Source organism: Trichosurus vulpecula, chromosome 5 (genome assembly GCF_011100635.1).
Source record: "Trichosurus vulpecula isolate mTriVul1 chromosome 5, mTriVul1.pri, whole genome shotgun sequence".
Classification (NCBI taxonomy): Eukaryota; Metazoa; Chordata; class Mammalia; order Diprotodontia; family Phalangeridae; genus Trichosurus; species Trichosurus vulpecula.
The window spans coordinates 11,508,624-11,533,144 of NC_050577.1; the positions used below are offsets into that span (position 1 = coordinate 11,508,624).

A 24,521-nucleotide genomic window follows, 5' to 3' on the forward strand; every position below is an offset into this window, starting at 1 on the left:
TAAGAGGGCACTATGGAATTGCCCATTGGCTCTTCAGCAAAGCTATTTTTCTGATCTTGAGTTCATGAGAAATCTAAGGACAGAGCTCGCTTCAACTCTGATGGAGAAAAAAGCAGCATTGAATTCAATAACTGTTTATTATGCTCTGAACACGTGACTGGCGTTAGGTTAGACATTAGAGATAGAAACACAAAAAATAAAACAGTGCCTGCCCTCCAGGGGCTTACATTCTGTGGGGGGATAAGCCATGTACTCAGCTCATTCTAAAGCTGATTTCAAGGTCTCATAACTGGCAGGGTCAGGAAAGCCTGATGGAGAAGGGGGCACCTGACCTGGTCTTTGAATGCAGCTTGGGATTGTTTCTTGTTTCATCATCAGAATGGAGCCATCCATTTTTCAGAACATGATGCTACAAACTGACCAGCAGTGGTAGGAACCAGCATGCTTCAGGAAAAGGAATACTTTTTGCTAATACGTGGCCGTCCATCTAGTTGGGAGGATGTCAGAGTATCAGTAATGTTGTTACTAAACGCTGATGACTCAAGCATCCTGCTTTCTGTACAAGATGAAATACATCAATAACCCAATGAAGATGGACCTGTTGGGGATCTTGCCTGAGCTGACATTAATATTCTGTTTAAAAACAAAATAGACATAAAACCTCTGTGCTCTCATCCATAGAGAGAGGAGTGAGCGAAGAAGGGATTCCTGCTCTATGTGAATGGTTACAATGAAATGATTAGGCACTTAGATCATGCTTCCTCAAAAACAGGAAACTAAAATATAAGCTCATGAGGACTGTCTTGTGTGTATTTTGAATCTCCAGAGTCTAACATAGTTCTTAGCATTCAAGCATGGCTTTGTTAATGCTGGTTGATTATCGACATGTAATCACTTTTGAACATCACAGCAATCTTGCAGGTTGGGTATCACAACTACAGACCTGGGGCTGTTGAGTTCTAAGAAGGCAGATTTTGGGATGATGTCAGGAAGGACTTTTCAGTAATTCAAGCCTGATCTACTATGTAACGGGTAGATGTTAAAACAGTCAGCTCCTCAGGACTAGAGATCTTTGAGTGGAGATTGGATAAGCATTTGTGAGAAATACTCTAGATGGGATTCATCTCCTATGTAGGAGCTGGATCACATGACTTTGGAGAGTAAATCCAAGGTCCTTTCTGATTCTAACATTAATGCAAAACCATTTGCAAATAGCTTTTGGACCATCCACATGGAAGCTTTTTGTTGAGACTTTCTGTGGTAATTAAACATTGATTTAACATGTTAAAGTTTAGGAGTTCGATTCACTATTCCTTCATTTGGACTGATTGCCTTGCTGGCAGTGAATGGCCTGCGCTTCTGCCTTCTGGGCCCCTGTCCCTTGAATGCGTGACTACCTGTCACTTGCCCCACATTTTATCTGACAACTCTATGTTCACATAAATAATTCAGTGTGAGAATGTTTTCAGGTGCCTCCATCTCCTCCAGGGCAGGCTGGAAAGCCATTTTCAGAAGGTTTTTTTCAGAAGGTTTTATTCGGCGACTGACTCAATATTTCACATTCCTGGTTTTGTAAGAGAGAAAAAAAAAGCCTAAAGGTTTCTTTTTCATTTCAAAATTGGTTGTTTTCATCAAAACAATTTGATAAGCCATCTTTTCTGCAAGGTTATCTCAGCAGGCACACAGATTTCAGCTGTACACACGTACACACATGCACACCGCTACCTTCTGTTGATGTGATTGATTGAAATGCAGAATGTGATGGTCGGGGGATAAAAATAGGAAGGCAATCAGCGAGGCTGGGCATGAAATGCACTCAAGCACCAGGAGAGCATTCTCTCCCTCTCTCTCTCCCCCTCCCTCCCTCCCCCTCCCTCCTTTCTTCTGTCTCTCTCCCCCCTCTCTCCCTCTCTGTCCCCCTCTCTCTCCCTCTCTCTCCCTCCCTTCCTCCTTGTCTCTCTTTCTCTCTCTCCCTCTCTCTCTCACCTCCCCCCCTTCTCTCCCATCCTTTCCTTCCCTTCTTCTATCTCTTTCTAGGCTAGGAGATTTACTTCCCATTAGTAAGTCACTGGAATGGAAGTCTTGTGCCACTGGGGAGAATTAAAAATAGAATTAACTCTTTCTAGAAATGGAGGTGGTTCAGGAGGGGAATTGGCCATGTGCCTGATGAGTGGAGCATATTGGGATTCAGTGGGACACATTCCTGGAGTTTCTGGACCTTTGAACGTGTGAAATGGCAGCTCTCCATCATTCTCAAATACCCATCTAGATTAGTACCATGGCGATGGGCCACAGTGGGGCCTGGAAACCAAGCTCAAAGGAAGAAGGCAAAGGCATTGCCCGAGGGTCCTGGGAACATTTAGATGTCCATGTATGTATACATTTATCACGTATTTGTGTGTATGTCTATATACCTACATCATGTAGGTATACACACACACATACCTATTAGGTCTCTGCATCTGGAGATAGACAAGGTGGGTGACTGGAGTGTGAGATTAGCAGAAGTGAAATCAGCATGATGGACTCAGGACTGGAATCTTAAAGCGCTTGTCCTTCCGTGCAGTGTCTTGGTGTTTGACATTATATACAGGACGTAGAGGGTTGTACGTATTGTGAGAAAAGTAGGATAATTCACTTAAATAACTTCCTTATTTTTGTTGAGTGGGGATGATTAGTCTTGTCAATACTTCTGTACCAGAATGAGTAGCAGGAAAAGAAACATGGGACCCGTAATTTTATGACCTCAGACAAATTACATGACTTTTCTGTGCCTCAGTTTCCACATCTGTCAAGTAATATTCAGAAATATTTATATATTGTTTAAAAGTTTGTCAGATGCCTTACATATATTATCTTTAGTTGAGATAAAACAAAGTTAGCTCAAAGAATCACCAAGGCCATGAAACTATGCTGCTGTACTTAAGCTTGTGCTTAAGAGCAAGCTCCTTGGACTTGGGCAAGCTTATTGGAATTTTCAAAATGACAGATTCTCCTGCCCTTCTGTCTCCTTGCTTAGCATTAGAATTTGGATTTTTTAGCAGCTCCATGTGCATAAGCACTTTGCATGCATTGTCTCACTTAATCGTCATCAGCCTAGTTTTTCACAGAAGTTCCATGGAGTTGCGATGTCCTGTTGACAAGGTGCAGTCCAGACGTGGGAGCTAAGCTCTCCATACCGTTTCTCCCGTTTTCAAGATGAGCAAACAGCGGGAAAAGGACCCATATGTACAAGGATATTTATAGTGGCTCTTTTTGTGTTAGCCAAGAATTGGAAATCAAAAGGATTCCCATCAATTGGGGAATGGCTGAACAAGCTGTGGTATATGAAGGTAATGGAATACTATTGTGCCATAAGAAATGGGGATGATACGGACTTCGTAACAACCTGGAAAAACCTACACGACATAATGCTGAGTGAGCGGAGCAGATCCAGGAGAACATTGTACACAACCACAGATATACGGATTCCTTGAGGACCAACCCTGACATACTTTGCTCTTCTCAGCAACGTAAGGTGCAAGGACAACTCCAGGGGACTCACGATGGAGAATGCTATCTCCATCCAGAGAAAGAACTGTGAAGTCTGAATACAGATTGAGGCGCACTACATGCTCGCCTTTTTTGCTTCTCTTTTGTTTTTGTTTACGGGGTTTTTTTTTGGTTCTGTTTCTTCTTTCTCATGATTCATTCCATTGGTCATAATTCTTCTCCACAGCTTGACTAGTGTATAAATTAATTCAATGTGAAGTTATACATGGTAGTTAAATGAGATTCCATGCTGTCTTGGGGAGGGAGGGGGGAGGGAGGGGAGAAATTCTGGAACTCAAAATTATGTAGAACCGTGTGTGGTAAACTAAAAAAAAAAAAAAAGATGAGCAAACAGGATAAGAACAGTTAGTCAATTGAGTGACTTTTTCAATCACTGGTGGTTTTGAATTGAATCTAGATCTTCCTTGCCCCAAGGCCAGTTGTCCTGAACTTAAGCTAAGGAAAGGAAAGTCCAGTTCTACCCTGGTCCCAGGACCTCTCTTTTTTCCTCCCTGAAATGTGAAAGATACTTCCCTATGTGCCACAAAGTTTCCTCTCCACATCTTCAGGGTTTCCTTCACTAACTACATAGAAATCTGGGTTCCAAAGGAAAACCCACTTCACAAATGCAGGATGAAGAAAGTGTTGCTTGGTAAGAAATAGTTCCTGTGGAAAAGTTTGGGTGGAGGGGGTTCTAGAAAACCACCAGCCTAGTATTTCTTGATATTTTCACATAAATAAAAGCCAAGAAAGGTAAGGTAAATCCTAGGCCACTTTGAGGAGAGTAGAGTGTTTCGATGGGAAAGGTGGCAGTCCTAAAAGAGGCGACTTGCTTCAGAGCACATATGACATGTGATGTTCAGGTCTCAGTGCCCCATTTTAGGAATGACATGGGGCAAAGGAAAGCTTGTCCAGATGAGGATGCTGAACGGAGCAGAGAGGGAGGATCAGTCAAAGGTGCTGGGGGTGTGTAGTTTGGGGAAAACTTAGGGAAGTTCTGAGAGGAACAGTTTTCCTGGCTGGGGACTTAGGAAGATTTCGTGGAAGAGATGGCATTGACCAGGGGTCTTGAGGGATAGTTACATTCTGTTGGATGACTTCCAGTTCCTAGGTCATTGTTCCTTAGATCTTTAGGACAAACCAACGAAAGTCCCAGATATTGTCTAGCCGAGTTCTAAGTCACTCCCTAGACTTCAGGTCCATACTGTGGTCTTTGAAGGGATCTGGATCCTAATTCAGTTGATATTCCCTGACTGGGCAGCTAAGTGGAGCAGAGGATAGAGTCAGGAAGTCAGGAAGACTCTTTGTGAGTTCCAGTCTGGCTGCAGACACTTAGGATCTGGGTGATTTTTCAGATAGTTATTCAAAATAAATTAAGATTTGCAAAGCAATTTACATACAGCATCACATTTAATACTCCCAACAAACCCTGTGAGGTAGGTGTTGTTATCATTCTGGTTTTCTATATGAGGAAAGGGAAATTGAAAGAGCTTAACTGCCTTGCCCAGGGTCCCCCAGCCTGTATCAGAGGTAGGATTTGAATTCACATCTTGCCGATTCTAATTCTCACACTCTTTGTGCCCAATCATTGCCTCGCCTTTGCAATAGTTAAACCACTAGATGCTTCTGTTATGTCCCTATATTCAGAAAGAAAATTGTAGCCTGTGTGTTTGAGAAGTTGTTGTGAACTCCATGTGATATCCAGCCCCTTCTGAGGATCAACTGATTATATGCTGACCGTGCAAAAATAGCCATTTGGCAGTAAGCCTTGTTTAGTGGAGACTGTTATGTGGGCAGAGCTCCACCCCCACTCACCCACCCCCATCCCTTCCAAAGGACTCAAACTTGGAACTACTGACTTCCCAACCCTCCAGTGGACAGTCTCACATAAATCCTCTTCCATACGAGGTGTCTGCTTCTGCCCACACAGGCGTCTTCCTAGTCCCATGGGTCAGGCGGTAGTCTTTAAAATCACATAGACCTCCAATCTGGACTGTTACTGCATTTCGCCTTTGAGAAAATTAAGAGCAAGGGACAATGTCATGCCATAAATCTTATCAGGAGTCTTCTGTCACTGAAGTGATTAACCTACCCATTAGTAACCCCAGCATCTGCTGGTAGATAACCCAATTAGAAAACATAGACACACATGGAGGTAGAGAGTGTGGGTCCCAATTTAAGCTCAGCCTCTTCTTCTGTGTGGATAAGTGTATATATGTATGTATATGCATGTGGTTTTCCATGTCTTTGCACACATGTCTGTACTATAATGTATGCATGAGTATGTGCATGTGCAGATCATTCTATGTGCATGTATATAATTGGCATGTGTGTGCATATATGCATGCATGGGCTACTACTGTATATGGAGAATTCCCAGACCAGCCCTTGTTCTGTATCCTATAGTCCCAGACATGATACATGGATACACCTGTATAGCAAGATACATACACACACACACACACACACTCTCTCTCTCTCTCTCTCTCTCTCTCTCTCTAAACACATGTGTCTTATGCCCACATATCTGTATGCATCAGGATGTCCATAATTCTTTTTCAGATTTTGCGGTTGGGTCAAGAAAGGAGGGTAGTAACAGATGTTTTACTGTTATCAGCATTATTGTTATTTTAGAAAGAAATAAAAGGTTCCTGTATTGACTTGTCTCACTCCTAATGCCTGTTAAGTCATTGTCTTAGAGCTTTAGGTCCAGCGCATGAAGATGAGGTTAAGAATACAGAATGCAGGAACTGATGAGCCTTTTAAAAATTCAAGCAGTTGGAGCTCTATTTTACAATTTTTTTATCGATTTTCTTTTGTCTCAATCCCCAGCCTCAGAGCCCAACTTGAAGGTGCGATCCCGATTAAAACAGAAAGTGACAGAGAGGAGAAGCAGTCCCTTACTCAGGCGGAAGGATGGAAATGTTGTCACTTCATTCAAGAAGCGAGTGTTTGAGGTGACAGGTAATTGAGGCCGGGGCAGATTTACCCTCAGAGGCAGAAGCGTGCCTGCTGCCTCTAGCATCTGAAAGTTGTCTTAAGGGGCGCCATCATTTCTGAGAAAAGCCTGTAATGAAAATACACTAAAGTTTGGTCTTTTTTCACCAGTGAGGTGGAACAGGAAATGAACAACTGGATGAACTCTGTGTTGGTTGGGTCTAAGTCAGGCAGGCCAAAGCTCATCTTAATCTCTGCAGAGTCAGGCAATGAAATTTGGAAATTCCAGTCGACTTTTTTTTAAATGAAATTGGACCAGGGAGGAGCATAGGAAAGTCTAGAAAACTCCTCTCTCTCCTTCCCCCCTGCCCCATTTCCATCTCTCCCCACTATACTTGAATGTTCATCTGGGAAATGAACTTCTCAGTGGAAGATCCAAACTTGGTTTCTTCCATACACTGACTCAGTTCCTTAATGACTCTCTGTGTTTACTGGGGCACTGGGGTGAGGGGAAGGAGAGGGAAATTTGTTAACTTTCACAGAGGGGAAAAAAAATTGCCACTTTACCCAGTCTCAGATGGATTTATTCTCATTGATTTAGCCCGTTTTTTTTTTCCTCTTCCTGGCTTTGGGGGAACCAGGTAGGGAAAACAGCCTGATATCTTCCAGAGTCCCTCCTGCCTGATAAGATCTGCTCTGAAATCAGAGAAGCTCTAGTAATTCGTGGTGAAAGGTGGATGGACAACACAAGCAGTGGGAACCCCTTAGTGTTCCTGGGACTATGAAGACCCAAGGAAGTTCCATTTGGGTCAAATCTTTTCTACTTTGAAAAACTCAGTCCGCCCTTGGCTACTTGGTTGTCTCTTTAGTTCTGTGTTGGGCCCATCCATCCCCTTTGCTTTGTGAGTGCTAAATCTTGATTATTTTCCAGCTTTGGGAGGCTGGTCTCCATTGCCCTTAGAAAACTGCTCAAAGTTCTCCACGTTAAGCCTTGTGTCTTTCACCCCATTGGTATTCTGGTTGAAGCCCAAGACCCTTTCTTAGATGTGCATTTTTAAATGTGTACAACAGTAGGCAAAGGATTTCCAAGCAAGCAATTATATTGAAATAGAGTTTCTAGAATTTAAGAAAACAAAATAAAACAAATTCATTAACCCCCAGTTAAGAGCTCCTGCTCTAAGATGACCATTGACATGGTGGGCACCTGATCTGATAGTAGAGAGGACATAAGTAGTGAGGTATGTTTTGAGGGAACACTATTGAGGACAAAAAATCACAGGAAAAGAACCCCAGGATCCTGGGTAATGTACTACAGCTAGAAGGGACCTTCAAAGCCATTTTGTCAAACCCTCATTTTACCAATGAGGAAACTAAGTCCCAATGAGGTTAAGAGACTTGCCCAGGGTCTCATAGTGGCAAAGATTTTTTTTTCAAATGAAATTTGATTTTGATTAAACTAAAACATCCATTCTAGCCTCATGGGGTGGGTCAGGGTTCTAAATTAGTGACCTTTCTTGAATGAGAGGGCATTTTAGATGAAATCCAACTGTCATTCTTAAGCATGTGCCAGATCAGCTTTACTCAACTTACTCTGGGCCACTAGTAGTCTGCCTTCAGCTGCCTTAGTGCTGCCTTCATGAATAAAAAAGCATGCTCTGAAATCCATGTTCCAACTGCTTATATATAGGGTGATTTAAAGATTTTCTAAAATTGAGTTTTCTCCTAAATCTTTCTCTAAAGTAGGGTCCCCATCCCCTTGGAATTGCTATGGTCCTCACTTTGTTTAGCAGATTTCTTGTGGTGATAGCACCAGGGCAGAATGCAGCCCAGCCCCCCACTGAGTTATCTCTGGAGTGGATCTGGTAAATGCTAAATTTATGGGGGTCAGAATAAAATGTGTTCTCTTCGGGGTCTGCTACAGTGACCTTAGAAACCTGAGACTGTTAGGCCCTTGGGATCATAAGAATCAAGATCTAGAGGTTGAAGACACCTTAGAGGCCATCTTGTCAACCCCCTTATTTTACAATGAGGAAGCTGAGGCCCAGGACAGTTACATGACTTGCTTCAGTTCCTATAGAAGTGGCAGAGCTCAGATTCAAACCTGCCTTCTCTGATTCTAAATATCAGTCTCTCTGTCCAGCCTAGCATTTTCCCGTTTTAATCTGCAGCCTTCATTGCACATCCCCCATGCTGTTGTGAGGTTAGCACCCTCGTGGGGCCATCAAGACCCGTTGGGGAACAATTTCTAATGAGTGTGCTAAAGCTTCTACCATGACTCCTGGGCTGGATTTCCTGTTTCCTGGGTCTGCATTTGTATCATAATTGTTTTGTGAGGTTATTAGATATTATTGTAGACAGGGCGCTGTACTGTGACATGCGAAGACCTGAATTACAATCTGAATAAGCCACTTAACCTCTCTCAGCTTTGTTTACCTCATCTGTAAAATGGGAGGAATCATACATAGCCTTTGGTTATTGTGCAGCTCAAATGAGATGATATCTGTAAAGTTCTTTGCAAACCTTAAAGCATTATTTAAGTACTAGAAGGTTCTTCTGTTGAAGTGAGATGGATTTCACTTTCTCTAAGCCTCACATTTACTGATCACTTTTTAGCTCCTGTTAAGGGGGCATCAAGCTACGTACATTGTGAGCCAGGATGCCAAAATTGCGCTTCTAAAATGAGAGCTTGCTGAAAGTTAAAAAAATTTGGTATATACTGAAAAATGATTGCACAAAACCATAGCCCCTATTTGGGGAAAACTTTTGCTAAAAGCTGCTAAAAGTATATCAATAATTTTCTACTGCCTCGTAAAGAGGTCCCTGGCACATGGAGAGTTTAGGATGCCAAAGAAAGACAGGAAGGTGCCCAACTGCCCATGGGAAGGTTCTACCTGCATGTGCTGTGGGGACCTCCAGCCCAACAAGTCAGAAAGGAAATTCATTCTCTTCCTCCCAAATCCAGCCCTTTTCCAAACTCCCCTATGTATCTCAGTGGCATCACCTTTTCATCTTATCCTACATTTAACCAGCACTAAAATATCATGAGAATTTCCATATACAAAATAGATGATAAATGAAGCTTGAATATGAAACTGAGAATATCTGTTCCCTTAAGGTTGCTTTTAAAGAGATGTATATATATAAAATATGTGTGTGTGTATATATATATATGTATGTATATATATATACACACACACACATATGTGCACACACACACACACACACACACACACACACACATTTGTGTCTAATGGTAGCCATTAGGCTCTGGGGGTAGGGAAAGGAGAAAAAAAAGAAATTTACATGATAACTTTATTATATATTTAAAAAGAATAACAAGTTGTACATAATAAATTTTCAGTTTCATGCGTGATCATTTTTATTATACTGTTATAAAATGCTTGTTTTATTCTATAAATTAAAAATTCAGAACTTCCTCCTTCTTCCTCACTGCGTATATATGTGTGTGTATATGTACATATATATACAGACACACACAAACATACACATATGCATACACACACATATTTCTCAGTAGTCTTCTTCCTCCTTCATCACCATTGCTACCTCCTTCTCTTCCCCAAATTAAAATTGAAAAATACATTCTATAAAATAAACCTATTCAGGTAAGATGAATGCGTTCACAATCTCTTTCTCCACCTTGAGTGTCTTATCTCCCGGGGCAGGGGAGCATATTTCAGGGCATCATCAGTCCTTCCTTCACTCAAGTTTATGACTTTGGAATTATCCTTGGCCCTTTCCTCTCCCTCCGTCCCTGGGCTCAGGCATTTGCCAGTTCTACTTAGTGTGCTTGGACAGCATTTTATTTTTTCCTCTGTCTCTCCTCCATGTACATGATTCGGGCCCTCACCACCACTTACTTGGATTATGGCCTTCCAATTGGTCTCTCTGCTTCTAGCCTTTTTCCTCTCTGATCCATCCTCCTTGCCACATTTGAATGCCTAAAACACAGCTCTGACCGTAACACTCCACTTACTGTTTCATATTCTTTGGTGGCTCCCTCTCATCTCTGGGAGAGGTCCCTGGCTAGGGATCTTTTGGAACAAGGGAGGTGGGAGAGGAAGGGAGACTTGAGGTTGGGCTTTGCTGTTGCATCTCTGTTTATGAGAGGTTTGGGAAGGGATGACAGGCAGCTCAGGTGAAGCGGCATCTCTGGATTTCCAGATTTGGAGTTAGAAGGCCTGAGTATTTATTAAATACCTACTGTATTCCAGGTATTATGGTGAAAGTTGGGATACAAGGGCCAGGAATGAAACAGCCCCTACTTATAAAGAACTTATACCCAATAGAGGGGGATGGGGACCAACCAACAAATATATATGTGTGTGTGTGTGTTTGTGTATACATGGCATGGGGCAGCAAGTACCTATAAAATAAAGACAATATAGATATAAAGTTAGCAACATATCAAATGAGATCGTCTGTGTAAGGTATTTGGAAAACTTTAAAGTGCTATCTAAGCACTGCCTATAATAATGCCAACAACTATAATTATTATGTTAGTAATTATCATGATTGTTATTTTGGGAATGTTTATAGACTGCCTCTGGTTTCACCATTAGCCCTTATTAAGACTAGCACAGTATATATTACCACGCTATGTTTGCTAAGCGCGTTATTTCCCGGTCTTCATTTCATGTAGATTTCCACATCCGTGTAAATGTAATAAACTCTATTTTAGGTTTTATTGCTTTGGGCTCAGGACTGTTGGGGGATTGACAGAGCCCAGAGCAGCTTCTCAGAGATGACTGATTGGGTTAGTGAGTTTCTGAGCTGGAGAATATTGACTGTATCAGGGGAGCACATGAACACAGAGTTTTGTCTGAGATTGGGGGTAAAGACTAAGATTGACAAGGTAGAATAATCTACTGTGATGATTTTAATCATCCTCTTTCCTCTGGGGCAAAAATGGATCGAATTTATTCTTCCCATTGAATGGAGGGCTTTGATTACTCAGGGCCAACAGTTAGAATCATTGAGGGGACACAGCAGAGTGGAGGAGAGAGAGCTGGTCCTGGGTTCAAGAAGTCCCGAGATCAAATTCTGTCTTCAGATTCTGGTTATGTGACTTTGGGCAAGTTTCTGTTGGCCTCAGTTTCTTTGAGTAAAATGAAAGTGTTATGCTTGATGGCCTTCATGGCCCCTTCTAGCTCTGAATAGGATCCTGTAGAAACTTCTATCAGCCAGAGAGTCAATTGAACTGTTCCACACCCAAGGCAACAGAAAGTGAGATAAGATGTCAAGCAGTGAATCGGGGGCTTGTATATATAGGAATGAGCTATGGCATGAGGAGACAAATAAAAATTAGGATTAACATGGTTTTTATGGACTAGAAAAGTAACAGATGTTGCCTTGGTTTCAAAAAAGGAGATCATTGGAGAAGACAAAAAAAGAAAGAAAATTATTTTTTTTCAATTAATATAAAAAGAAAAGATAGCATGAAGAATCTTTTTATCATTTTATTTCAAAATATTAATTTATGTAAATGTTTCATTGTATTTTCCTGAAAAATATTTGTTAATCTAGAAGTTAAATAGTGAATAGAGATTAGGTGTGGTGAGAATGATCCACTGGAGGAGGAGATAACAAACCATTCCAATATCTTTGCCAAGAAAACTCTGTGGCACGCTGTGGTCCACAGGCTCACAAAGAGTGGGACATGGCGGAATGACCCAGTGACAACCATGGTAGTAACAGTGCCTTGGGTGAATGGACTAGAGGAGGTTTTGATTGATTTTTCTTCGGTTGTCTTTCTTAGGACTGAGGGTGACTTGGAAAATTTCTTGTGTGTCAGGAACTTTACTGTTCCCTTCTTTTTTTTTAATTTAAATTTATTTATTTAACATATTTAGTTTTCAGCATTGATTTTCACAAGAGTTAGAATTACAAATTTTCTCCCCATTTCTACCCTCCCCCACCACTCCAAGATGGCGTATAATCTGGTTGCCCTGTTCCCCAGTCAGCCCTCCCCTCTGTCACCCCACTCCCCTCCCCTCCCTTTTTCCATTCCTTTCTTGTAGGGCAAGATAAATTTCTACGCCCCATTGCCTGTGTATCTTATTTTCTAGTTGCATGCAAAATTTTTTTGTTTTTGTTTTTGAACATCTGTTTTTAAAACTTTGAGTTCCAAATTCTCTCCCCTCTTCCCTTCCCACTCACCCTCCCTAAGAAGTCAAGCAATTCAACATAGGCCACATGTGTATCATTATGTATAACCCTTCCACAATACTCATGTTGTGAAAGACTAACTATATTTTGCTCCTTCCCAACCCATCCCCCTTTATTGAATTCTGGAGGCTCAGGGCCCCCGTCCTTATCAGTTATGATGAAGAGGGCTGATGTAATGGTTTATCATCCTCAGTGTCTCCAGACATTTACTGAGCTGGCACAGGTTTTATGGCACCTCAGCTTCTGAGGTCTAACTCATTCTTTTCCTAGCAGCCACACCCGCAGACTTTCTTCTTTTTGGAAATGAATGGAAATGAATCGATTTAAAGTCCGAGACCAGGCTGGGGCAGACCATGAGTGGTGACTTCTAAAATAACCCCACTAGATTTGAGATAAGGTCAAGAAAGAAAACATCCACATCATTAAAAAGTAAGGATTGGTGACAGTAGCAGTCTGGATGTTGGCAAGGTGGTGGCTGGCTTTGGACTCAGGAAAACCTGGGTTCAAGTCCTGTTTCTGCCACATTCTGGCTATGGGGCAATCACACATCACACATCCTGGGCCAGTCACCTTGTCTCTCTCCTAGGCTCTCTTCATCGCCCCAGACAGCTAGGGCTGACTTCCATTGATAGAGGGAATCTCCACACTAGGAGATCACACTGATAGAGTGACAGGTCCAAAACAATTAGTTGGCGTAGTAGACAAAATGGCTAAACAAAAGATGCTGGCATTTATTGCCCAGTCCATGAGTTCAACTGAATCTTTCACTGATGAGTTAAAATGGGTCCATTGTGGAAAAGTAGAAGGGGCCACCTTGAGTGGTAATGGGCTTCCCCTCATTCCACCAATTCAGGTGTAGCAAAGGCCAGATAATGTGCCCTTGTTGGGCATGATGTGGAGGCAGTTGTTTTTAGGTCTGGTTGGATGTGATGGTAACATAGGCTCTTTCAAAGTGTAATTCTGTGACTTTATCAATAGAGAGCAATGGGCCAATGTGATCTTGTAGCCTCCAGAGCCCTTCTGATGTTGGTGAAGGTACCTTTTCTCTGCTTCTGACTCCCCTCCCCCCCCATTCCCCTATAGTGTAGTTAATGTTTGACGCCAGGAGAATCTGGAGCCTCTGAAAGGCTCCGATGAGCTTGTGAAGCTGTCGGTTCCTTCTCTGACCAAGACATCTGTAGAATAGGTCTTTGCATCTTTTGGGTATCCCTGATGAAGAAGAGTGAGCAGCAGAAGCCTTTGGCACTAGAATCTGCCACCATAGGCATAATGGTGGGCCTCATGGACAGATGCAGTGTTTTCATGACCTTCATGAGGGCTCTGTCTCTATCATTTTTATCTCTTGCACTAACAGGAGAGAGTAAAGCCAAATAAACATCTTTTCTTTTGTCATATCCAGAGCTCTGTGAGAAATGATCTGCCAGGGCCACTTATCTTTTCTTGAATTGCCTTGGGACTCATTTTGGGGTCATCACCCTCCATTGGGGAAATGATACACTGGTGTGATTGAGGGACAGTGTAGTCCAATATAAAGAATCTTGTATTGGGGCCCATGGGGTGCTATGTTCAATTCTTGACCCTACCATGTGACCTGGAGCAATCTACTTAACTTTTGTGGAACTAAATGACATCTATAGACCCTTCAGACCTTAAAGCTGTGAACCAAAGCCCTTATGAAAATCGGAATCATCTTCAGAGGCACCATGGCTGGCTGTGAACCTAGGCAATTGATAGTTGGGGCCCCAATGAGTCCTCCTCAGTGACTTCACTTTTCCTTCTGCCTTTCAGAGTCCTCAGTCAGCAGCAGCTCTCCTGGGTCTGGCCCTAGCTCACCCAGCAATGGACCTGCCACCAACATGGCAGAAAGCAGTGAGACATTGCTTGCACCACCTGCTCCACACCCAGAGGTAAGCTTGGTCTGCCAAGTGTGAATTGGCTCCAAACCAACATTGTCTTCCTGATTGCCATACCTACCTTTGCTAAGGGAGGTTTTCAGAGGATTAAATTGAATTCAGCAATCATCACAGTGTGACACATAGGTTCCAGGAAATGTGTTAGATGCTGGGAAGCTAGAGACAAAAGACAAACAGTCCCTGTCCTCAGGAGGTGAATGCAGAGTGCATTCCATTCCTGGGGGACAGCCTGGGCAAAGACAGAGAGGTGGGAGATAAAACATCCTAGATGGTGACAAGTAGCAAATGGAATGGAGAATGGAGGCAGAATCCACAATTCATCTGATTGGGAGCCCAGTGCCACTGAGCTGAAAGACGTGGTTTCTATTGGCCACTCTGGTGACAAGATTGTCATCTGGCAATGACCAGCCTTTTGGTGGTCAAATGGCCCTGTCTCCAGGAAGCCTGTCCTGATCCTGCCAAGTGCTAGGGCCTCCCCTCTGCTGAGCAGCTCCCATTTATCCTGTATTTCATTTTCTTTGTACATAGTTGTTTGCTTGTTAGCCTCTCCATTAGAAGGCAAGCTCCTTGGGGTAGGGCCTGTCCTTTGGCTTTCTTTGTTTCCTCAGAGCTTAGCAGAGTTTCTGCCACATAGTAGGCACTCAATAAATGCTTACTGACTGACTAACTGATGTCACTTAGGCTTGGCCTTAAATGAGATGATGTTAGGACCCATTGTTGTACCAGTTTATGACTCCAGGCTCACCTCTAGGTTATGACAAATAAAAGTTTTGGAGAACTATTTAGCAAAGATTCATATTTCTTATCCAAAGAAAGTGTATTCACAGAGCATTTTTGTCATTCAGTCATGTCAATTGTGTCTGACCCTTCGTGACCCCATAGCCTGGGAGTAGGGAACTTATGGCCTTGAGGCCGCAAGTGCCCCACCCCTGTCACAGCCCCTCACCTTATCACTCTGAGGAGAGAGCCTGTGTCATATCTGTTCCTTAGTACCAAGACTAGCCAAGAGGCACACGGTTTGTTTACTGTTTTCAAAACTCATATTTCTTTGACATCCCTAGGTGATGTTGCAAATGAGAACACAGGAAAGAAACCTTAGAATCTGGAGAGTTGATGGGGAATGTGAAATCTGTGGAGTAGAATTGTAGGATTGGAAGAGTGAGAGGCAATGTTAGTGAATGACGTTTGGGACAGAAATGGTCTGAAAAATGGCAGACGTTGACTAGATGAATCCTTTCCATTGGTAAACAATCTTTTCCTTGATATTGGTTGGGCTGGCATTGGTGCTGAATAGGGGTCCCTCAGTATGAGGCAATTCCTACATGCTGTTGGTGGGACATTTTGGAAGAGAAAACAAAGTTTCTCATTAACTCATCTAAAAGTGTGGAGTAGTGTTTGGAGAGTCGGCCCCAAGGGCAGGAATATGTGGGTTCTCCAACACATATTGGCTGTGTGACTTTAGGCGAGTCATAGAACCAACTGCCCCAAGCAACCCTTGAAAAGTACAAGTGGCAAAGCAGGGGACGATGTGTATCTGTAAAGTTCCCTAAACCAATGGAAACTCATGTCTGGTTTATGAACTCCTGTCTATTCCTATCTCCAAAAATAATCCTTCAGACTCAGTTGTATAGTATAGTAGAAAGAACATTAGACTCTGGGAATCAGTCCCAAGCTTACCACTAAATAGCTGTATAATTGGATCTCTTGGGGTCTTAATTTCCTAATCTACATGATGGGGGTATGGGTCTAGATCCATTCCAATCCTGTCACTAAATGATTAAGATTTGAATAGGTAAGTTCTTGTTAGAGGTTTGACATATTTTCCAAACAGAAAAGAAGGATGACGTAGCATCTTTAACATCACAGTGACTGGCCTGTAAGCAGGGGACAGTCCTGCCCCCATCCCCCACCTGTGATTTGAAAGATGAGGAATGGTACAGAGGAGGTTAAAGGGCTGGCAGAGATGTTTTACAGGGTTGTAATGGCAGGGAAGGGAGGAAGAAAAACAGCTCTGATTCACCCCAAGAGAGGCAAGGTTTCTCTCTCACACAACCTCGTGTGATTTTAATATAGTTCAGGGCTAATGGCGTCAGGAAAAAGGTCATTAGGTTGTAGGAGAAGGAGCAAAACCCAAAGAGAACACTAGTGATCTCGGACATAAATTTGAGAAGTGTTCCAAACTGGCCAAAAAAGGGAAAAAATAAAACTTGCCCAAATACCAGAGGCATTAGGTCCTTGCTGTCTTTACCTCATGCGGTGATGGAGTCTCTGGGCTGGGAAGGGCCTTGGAGACATTCTCATCAAAGCCCCTTATTTTAAGGATGAGGAAACTGAGGCCCAGAGGCTTTTCCTTTCTAGAATAACAGTGGTACTGGCAGTACCTTCTGGCCTGTGGATCAAGTGTGACCTCACCCCATATTCCTGAAGGTTTGGTACTTCCTCTGAGGCTCACACTGAGACTGGAACAAATATGGGAAGGGATCTTGCCTTTCTTTTCTAAATGAGAAAGCTAGGCATTAAAACTAACTTTTTGGAGATCCCAAAATTAGCTCTTTGCATAGTTAAGAGTGGAAGCCGGGTTTCCTGAGCCCCAATATCGTCTCCTGTTTGACTATGCCTTGCAACCTGTTAATTTAAATAGTAATGTCTTTTGTGACTTCTAAGAGGAAGCTAGGTGGTGTGGTGGGTAGTGCTCTGGATCTGGAATCAGGAAGAGCTGGGTTCAAATCCAGCCTCAGGGGTTATTAGTTGTATGGCTCCGAGCCAGTCCCTTGACCTGTGACTGCCTCAATTTCCTCATCTGGAAAATGGGGATAAATATAGCATCTGCTTCCCAGAACTGTTGTGAAGGTCAGATAAATATTTGTAAAATATATTCCAAACCTTAACGTGCTGTATCGATGTTATTATTGAATAGCGTTTTATCATCCAATAAAAGGTACTTTATTTATACATCGTTGTGATTTCATCCTAACATTAAACAATGTGAGTGGCAGAACTGCAGTCTAGTCCTTTCCCTTAAACTTTTGGATAATTAATTTACGATAACAGCTCCCGTTTATAGAGTGCATGGAGGCGTCTTGGTAGTGCCAGGCTGACCTGAATTTGACTGCTGCCTTACACACTTACTGCGTGACACTGGTCAAATCGCCTAACCTCGTATGTATAAAGCACAATTTTCATAACCATTGTGGAGGGCACCGTCACGTTGCCTTCCTCACCTGGAAAATGGCATAATAAAGGGACCTTCTTCCCAGGGCTGGTGTCTATGTAGCATGCCTGCAGACTCCAAGCACTAGATCTACTGTTTCTGTCCTTATTTTCAGTTTTGCACAGCATCGTCTTTAGGAGACCCTGGTAGTGATGTGAGGTATGGCCCCCATTTCGGAGATAAAGAAGCTGAGATTCTGAGAGGTCTGTCTCTTACCCACAGTCACTCAAACCCAGATCTCCCGCCTCGCAAGGGTACCTGACAGTGCTTTCCACAGTGGTCATGAGAATTGTGCTTTATAAATATGAAGGTGTTATATAAGTGTGAGTTTTATTGTTAGAATAATTGTTTAAGTGACCGTTGTTATCATCTATACTCAGAAATCCATGCCCAAAGGGGTGAGTGACTTCCCTGAGGTTGTCGCAGGGCCACGATTAGCTCACAGGTCTCCTAATGCTGAGGACAATGTGTTTCCTTTAGATCACATGTTCTGTTTCTCAATTTCATTTTATCTTGAGCACATTTTAATTTTTGCCTAGAAACTATGTTATTCTGAGCAGTTCACATAGGCTCTCAGTAACACAATTGGCTTCTTGTTAGAATGATTGATTTTCACGTGACTCACCCAGGAAGTAGCATTGATGTGTTATATACAGTTGCGGCCCCATCTCGTCTTCAGGTATGTCTCCATTTTGCATAGTTAAGGCTGCCTTGAATGGCATCTCAGTAATTTCCAGGGCTCTTGGGAGCCAGAGGATAGTATAAGGAGAGGAACTTGGGATTTGCAGTCAGAGAATCTGAACCTGAGTCCTGGTTCCGCCATACTCTCACAGTGACCTTGGACAAGTCAGTCACCTCTGTTGTCCAGTTGAACTTGATGGTCTCTAACATCAGTCAATCAATCATTAAGAACCAACTACTGGCTAGGCATTCATTGGACAAGACATGGCAAAGGAAGCAGCCCCTCCTTACCAGGGACTCACATTCTACTGGAGTTAAAACAAGGATATATATGTACACACACACACACACACACACACACACACACACATATACACATATATATACATATACACATATATATGTACATACATATACATACACATGTGTGCATATGTATTGTATGTGTATATATCTACCTACATATATGTATATGTTTACACACACACACACACACACACACACACACACACCATCAGTTGATGGCCCTCAGAGTCACATTCACCATGGTGCCTGGTACACAGATAGAAAACCATTCATTAAATGACTTGAGCTGAACTTCTGCCTTTGACACATACTGACTGTGGCATTTATGGGGATTATATTACTCCTTAGGGCATCAAGTAACTCAAGACTCTAAATTGCCAATTTGCAAAGCCCCTCCCCCCTTTAAAAAAAGTGATTTTGCTATTCAGAACTATGAACTGAATAATTATGGATATAGCTTTTTCTTCTGTGTGTATTTCCATAAATAGAGACATGCACACACATCAAAATAGCTGATTAACACAAACCATTGCAGGGGGAAAAGAAATGTGCTAAAGAGAAAAACAAATATATAGAAAAGGAAATAGTTTTTGCTTGTTATTGTCAACACTTTTGTTGTTTAGTTTAACCAAGCAAAATAAATGCCGCCAGTTGCATATATACAGTTGAAGGGTTTTTTTGGTTACATTTAGTTTTTTTTCAATCAACAAAACTCTACCTTCTGTTCCCCCCAAACCCTTTCCCCATTGAGAACAACGGAAAAACAAAGCTCTTGGTACAAACTTGGATAGTCAAGCAAACCAAGGGTCTGCATTGGCCATTAAGCTTCAAACAACAATGAAGAGCACCAATGGAATACAGAATGTTGGAAGAGGTTGATGGTAAAGTATCAGCCTGCCTCCAGGGAGTTGAGAGAGTTCCTATTTCCCTAAGGATAATGGTGCAATCAATGAACCTATACATCCTCTGCAGAGTGGGATGGTCTTTATTTGCTTTAAGAACTCAGATTCCTTTGTAATTATTGGGCCCCAGTACAGCTTCAGGCTTCATGGTGCATCCCCATTGTTGGGCTGAGGATTATTGCAGATTGTGTATCTTGTACATGACTCACATTTAGAGATGCAACTTTAACATGGGATGATGGCCCCATACTTTGGGAGGACTAGTTTCCGTCATGATCTTTGCCCTTGTAGGTGAATCAAAAATCAAATGCATTAAAAAGTTCGACTTGAAATCACACTCACAAATCCCCATAAGCACCTGCAAGGTCACTGGGTGGCTGGGTGCCCTTCCTTACTGGCTAGAGGGATCCTTTCAGATGGGCCCCAGCTCTACTAATGGCTTCCCATGTTCTAGCATCACCGCGCCTTCTAGTGCTTCCCCTGCACCCACCATCCCTGAAAATACCAGAAGGAAATGTGATTTAGCCAGATTTGACTTGGGGGAGGTATTTCTCCAGGTCAGTGGCAGGACTTTCACCCCCAAAGCTGGGATGACTGGATCAGTCACAAGCCTGGTGTCCCTTATAATGAATTAATTGTGTGTGTGAACTGTGATCCGAGAGGCCAGGTGCGGGGACCTCTGGACTGAGTAGTAGCCTCTCAGTGGCCCAGAACAAGAAATGGCTCCCTGATGGCTAACATGTGGGTTTTACCTTGTTGCCTTCAGCAGAGGACAGGCACATAAGTCATCCAGGATGAATGAGAAGAAAACAGAGAGCTCAAACAAAGCCTGGTTAGCAGAAGTAATTCTTATACTACTTTTTTTTTTAAATCTCTGTAGAGGAGGGAACAGTGAATAAATGGAAATATACCAAGAATGGGCATGATTACTACAAAGGACTACTAGGTTTAATAGGATTGCCCTGTACTGAATGGAATTCTCCTTAGCCTGGATAAATACATTCAAAATACGGTTTACGTGATCAAAATTGATTGACTTAGCTCATTTAAGGATGTAGTAAATGTGTGTTTCCCTGAACACCAAAGATTATACGCTTCAACAAAACAGCCACCCACTTGCTGCCCTGCTTAGCTGGGGGCTCTGCTGAGACCACACAGGACACTTTGAGATCTTGAACCTTTTCATCTCTTGTCTTCTCTAATGGGATTCCTCCCAACTGATAATTCTTGTGCCCTCATTCCTAATGATTACCAAATTCTCACCTCCTCTTACATTCCCCATCCCATTGCTATGGAATTCCCCATCTGCCAAGGCACAAATCTCTTTCCCCAACTCCTCCTTTTGGCTCCCTTGTTCCCATCCTTAATGCCTTCCCCCACCCCATTGCTTTGTCCTGCTCCATGTCTGGCTGCTCCTTCCCTTTTGCCCTGTGGAACTCTCACTATACAGTCAACAAACTTCATTTCATTTTTGGCTTCCCCTCATCTTCTGGAATTTGGACATGGCTGCAGAAATTGAGACAGACATAGGTTAAAGTGACTGGCCCAGGATCACACAATCAATGAGTGTCCACAGTGGGTTTGACTCAGGCCTTCTTCATTCCAAAATCCATGCTGTAGCCATGCTACTCAAATTATCCCTCTGGTGAGGCATCTTGACCTCTCTGGTTACTGTCTTGTGGAAGGTCTGGGCATGGGGGTTCAAACATTTTTCCATGGATATCAACACTACAATTCTGGCATTTTGGTTGCACTTTCTTTCATATTTATTTTAACAGTAGCCAAACAGCTGGTTTATTTCTAGCTGAACATTAGCTTCTGGCCCTCCACTGCTTTTTATTTAATCATATTTTCCCTTAGCAGATACACAAGTACAAAAGTTCCTAATAATAAGGTTAAGCATGCTAGAATCACCCCAAATGTCACCAGCTTTGCCCTGCTCTTGTCTGACTCATTTTCCTGTTGTTACATAATCACTGTTGTGACATTTGCAGAAAGTACTGTGCTCCCTCTTGAGTAGGTAGAGAGCCAGCCGTGGCTGAAGTGACAGGAAATAAAGCACTTTTGGGGGGATGTTGGAGATGAAGGTTGCCATGAGACAAGAACCATTTACCCAGAATAGAGTGAGTCAACCTTGTCAAACAATATTGTTAATGAAATGGTGATTTTTAAAGGTTCATACTCAAGTATTGCCAGGCAGGTTGGTACCTCAACTTTGATATGCTATGTGTATGATTTTGAGGTTCAGTGTTGGAGGAAATATAAAATTTAAAAAATCTTCACGATTTCCTTTGTATTAGGTGGGGATTTTAGTTGTTCCTAGAGTCATATGAGTGAGGCTTAGATGAGAAGTAGCACAATGATCTTCATTAAAGTAATCATTATTCTCATATTACAGTCGAGGAATACAGAGTCTCCAAGATGGCAAGTGAAGTGGCCAGGGTAGTGAAAGCCGTGGGAGATAGATTAACCTTTTCTTCCCATTTCTACATGGACAAACTGAGCTTGAATATTACTGACTTTTTATGGTCCAAAAGAAGTTGAGGCTGGAATCCAGAACTTCCCTCAAATTCTGGGGGGCCGTAGATAGTCATAGGTACATGGAGTTGGAAGGGGACTTGGGACCAAACCTCTCATTTTACGCCTGAGATCACTGAGGTTCAGCAGGTTGATGTGGATGGCCTAAGGTCACATGACAAGCCAGTGGCAGAACCCAGACTAGAAATCTGGATGGTGGTTCCAGCTCTCCACTCTAGAACACATCTGCCCTATGTGCTAAAAAAGCATTTCACAAAAAATAGGCTCATGTAATCTCTCTGTGCTATTTCTGTCTCTTCTTCTTTGCAAGTTCAACATTTCACAACTAAAGCTCTGAATGTGTCATTTCCCCAGGGTTTAGAAATGTGGTTCTACTTATCTTCATATGGATATTTTCGCAATTCTCATTGATCCTGGCCTCATGTCCTGTGTTTAGTAGCAAAATATACAACTGCTAGCAGTTTGAGTTGTTGGGTTTATAGATTAGTGATGGTCACCCTTTTTTTTTGTTCCATTTTTCTTATAGAGATACTCTGGCCAGGGAATTGCTGTAACTAATAAAATAAACAAAATTTAGGAAGATTGAGGTCACTAGTTAGTTGTCTAAAGTAGCCCAATAACAAACAATTCTAGTCTCTCAGATGAGACTGAGAGAGGAAAATGAGAAAATCAGTAGACCTTTATTTACCTGCTCTTTATGAACTTCAGGGATATCCAATTTCAGTTCTTCTAGATCTTTATAGTCTTATATTACAGCACTCTCTCTCTCTGGGTTACTATCTTGGCCTACATTTCAATTGGTATGGTGGTTCCTTAGAGAGCAGCTGGATACTTTTTTCTTCAGGATTTTAGAGATAATCCTGAAGGGTGAGGATTTATAATAATATAGCACTTGAGCCCACATCAGGTGTATTCTCCTACTGCCAATTAACCAGGTGATAACAATTTTTATGAAGAGATGTTTGCTGAAAAGGTATAACAAGGACAAAATTTAGAAAACTATTCCCCAAACCTAGGCTGCACTCTCCCCTCTGAAGTCCTCATTCCCAAGGAGAATGAGTTTAGACAGAGTACAAAGATAGTCATGCTCATGTTTACAAAAGAGAAACACATGGACCCTGGGAGATACCTTCAAATGACTGTCCCTGGCAGTTATTATTCCCCCTCAATGAGTCTCTAACGAAGTTCACTTCTTGCTGTGTCATTACCATCTGGGGAGTTATTCTCTTCAGCTAAGCTAGCTCCTTACAGGACTCAGTATCTTAACTGATGGATCATTCAGCTGCTGGGCTGTTTCAAGCCAGTTGTTCCTCAGAGCTGGCTTCTCACACTGTATTTGGCTACTACCATGACTAACTCTGGAATCTTGTGTATATGTACTCAGTTCTGTCCCCTCTGCTCACCAGAAACCTCTTCAGCAATATATGGCTCTGGCCTCTCAGTTGCTTGTAGCTAAAAAGGCTCACCAAGACTCTACATACTGGATTGACAGGAGGCAATGATAGTTGCATACGTATGATCTTTATGACTCACCAGAAGGGCAGATCGTGTGTTTCTAAGGCAAGAGTTCTTAATCAGAAGTCTATAGCCCATCAAGGGGTTAAGAAGTGGATTTAAGAGAAATCATGAATTTGAATGGGGAAAAAATACACCTTTATTTTCAGTAACCTCTTATTGAATTTTAGTAGTTCCTTTGATTATGAATGTGGACAGCGAAAATTATTCTGAAAAGTGGTCCATAGGTTTTTTTGGCCTGCCAAAAACGTCCATGACACAAACATACATACAGATGTTGAGACACCCTGTTCTAAGTAGTTGGCCCTCATTGCAATAGGATCATGGATTTAAATCTGGAAGGTACCTTTGCCGGCATCAAGCTCATTCTTACTCCACCCAGGAAGAAATCTAGACAGAGAGATGGAAAGTGACTCTTCTAGAGTCTTTTAAAATTGTATCCTCCAAATTTAATATTGTGATGAGCCTCTCTCTTTGCATTCAACAGAACTAGTCAACCAGTCAATCAATGTATTTATTATTCACCTACTATGTGCCAGGCTTTGGACTTGGTGCTGGGAATAAAAAACCTGGAAGGAAAAACAATTACTACTCATGGGAAACTTTCATTCTAATGGGGAAGACAACAAGTACTTGACTAGCTATAGAAAGAATAAATCCTAAGAGAAGAAATACAAATAAATCTGGGGTTGTTAAATGGCAGGGCAGCAGCAGTTGGGGACAATGGGAAAGGTTTCATGTAGAAGTGTTACTTGAAGGAAGAGAAGGAGCCAGTGAAGCAGAGGTGAGCAACAACAG

General features: G+C 42.2%; 1 protein-coding gene across 1 annotated transcript in view; it reads left to right on the plus strand.

Moving 5' to 3' along the window:
* The window catches only part of HDAC9 (histone deacetylase 9), a 606,615-nt gene that overhangs the window by 198,501 nt on the left and 383,593 nt on the right, over positions 1 to 24,521 (plus strand). Inside the window, exons 7-8 of the mRNA XM_036759616.1 lie at positions 6,364 to 6,495; positions 14,446 to 14,564. Of these exons, the coding sequence (XP_036615511.1) occupies positions 6,364 to 6,495; positions 14,446 to 14,564 (251 nt within the window). The remainder of the gene's footprint in view (positions 1 to 6,363; positions 6,496 to 14,445; positions 14,565 to 24,521) is intronic.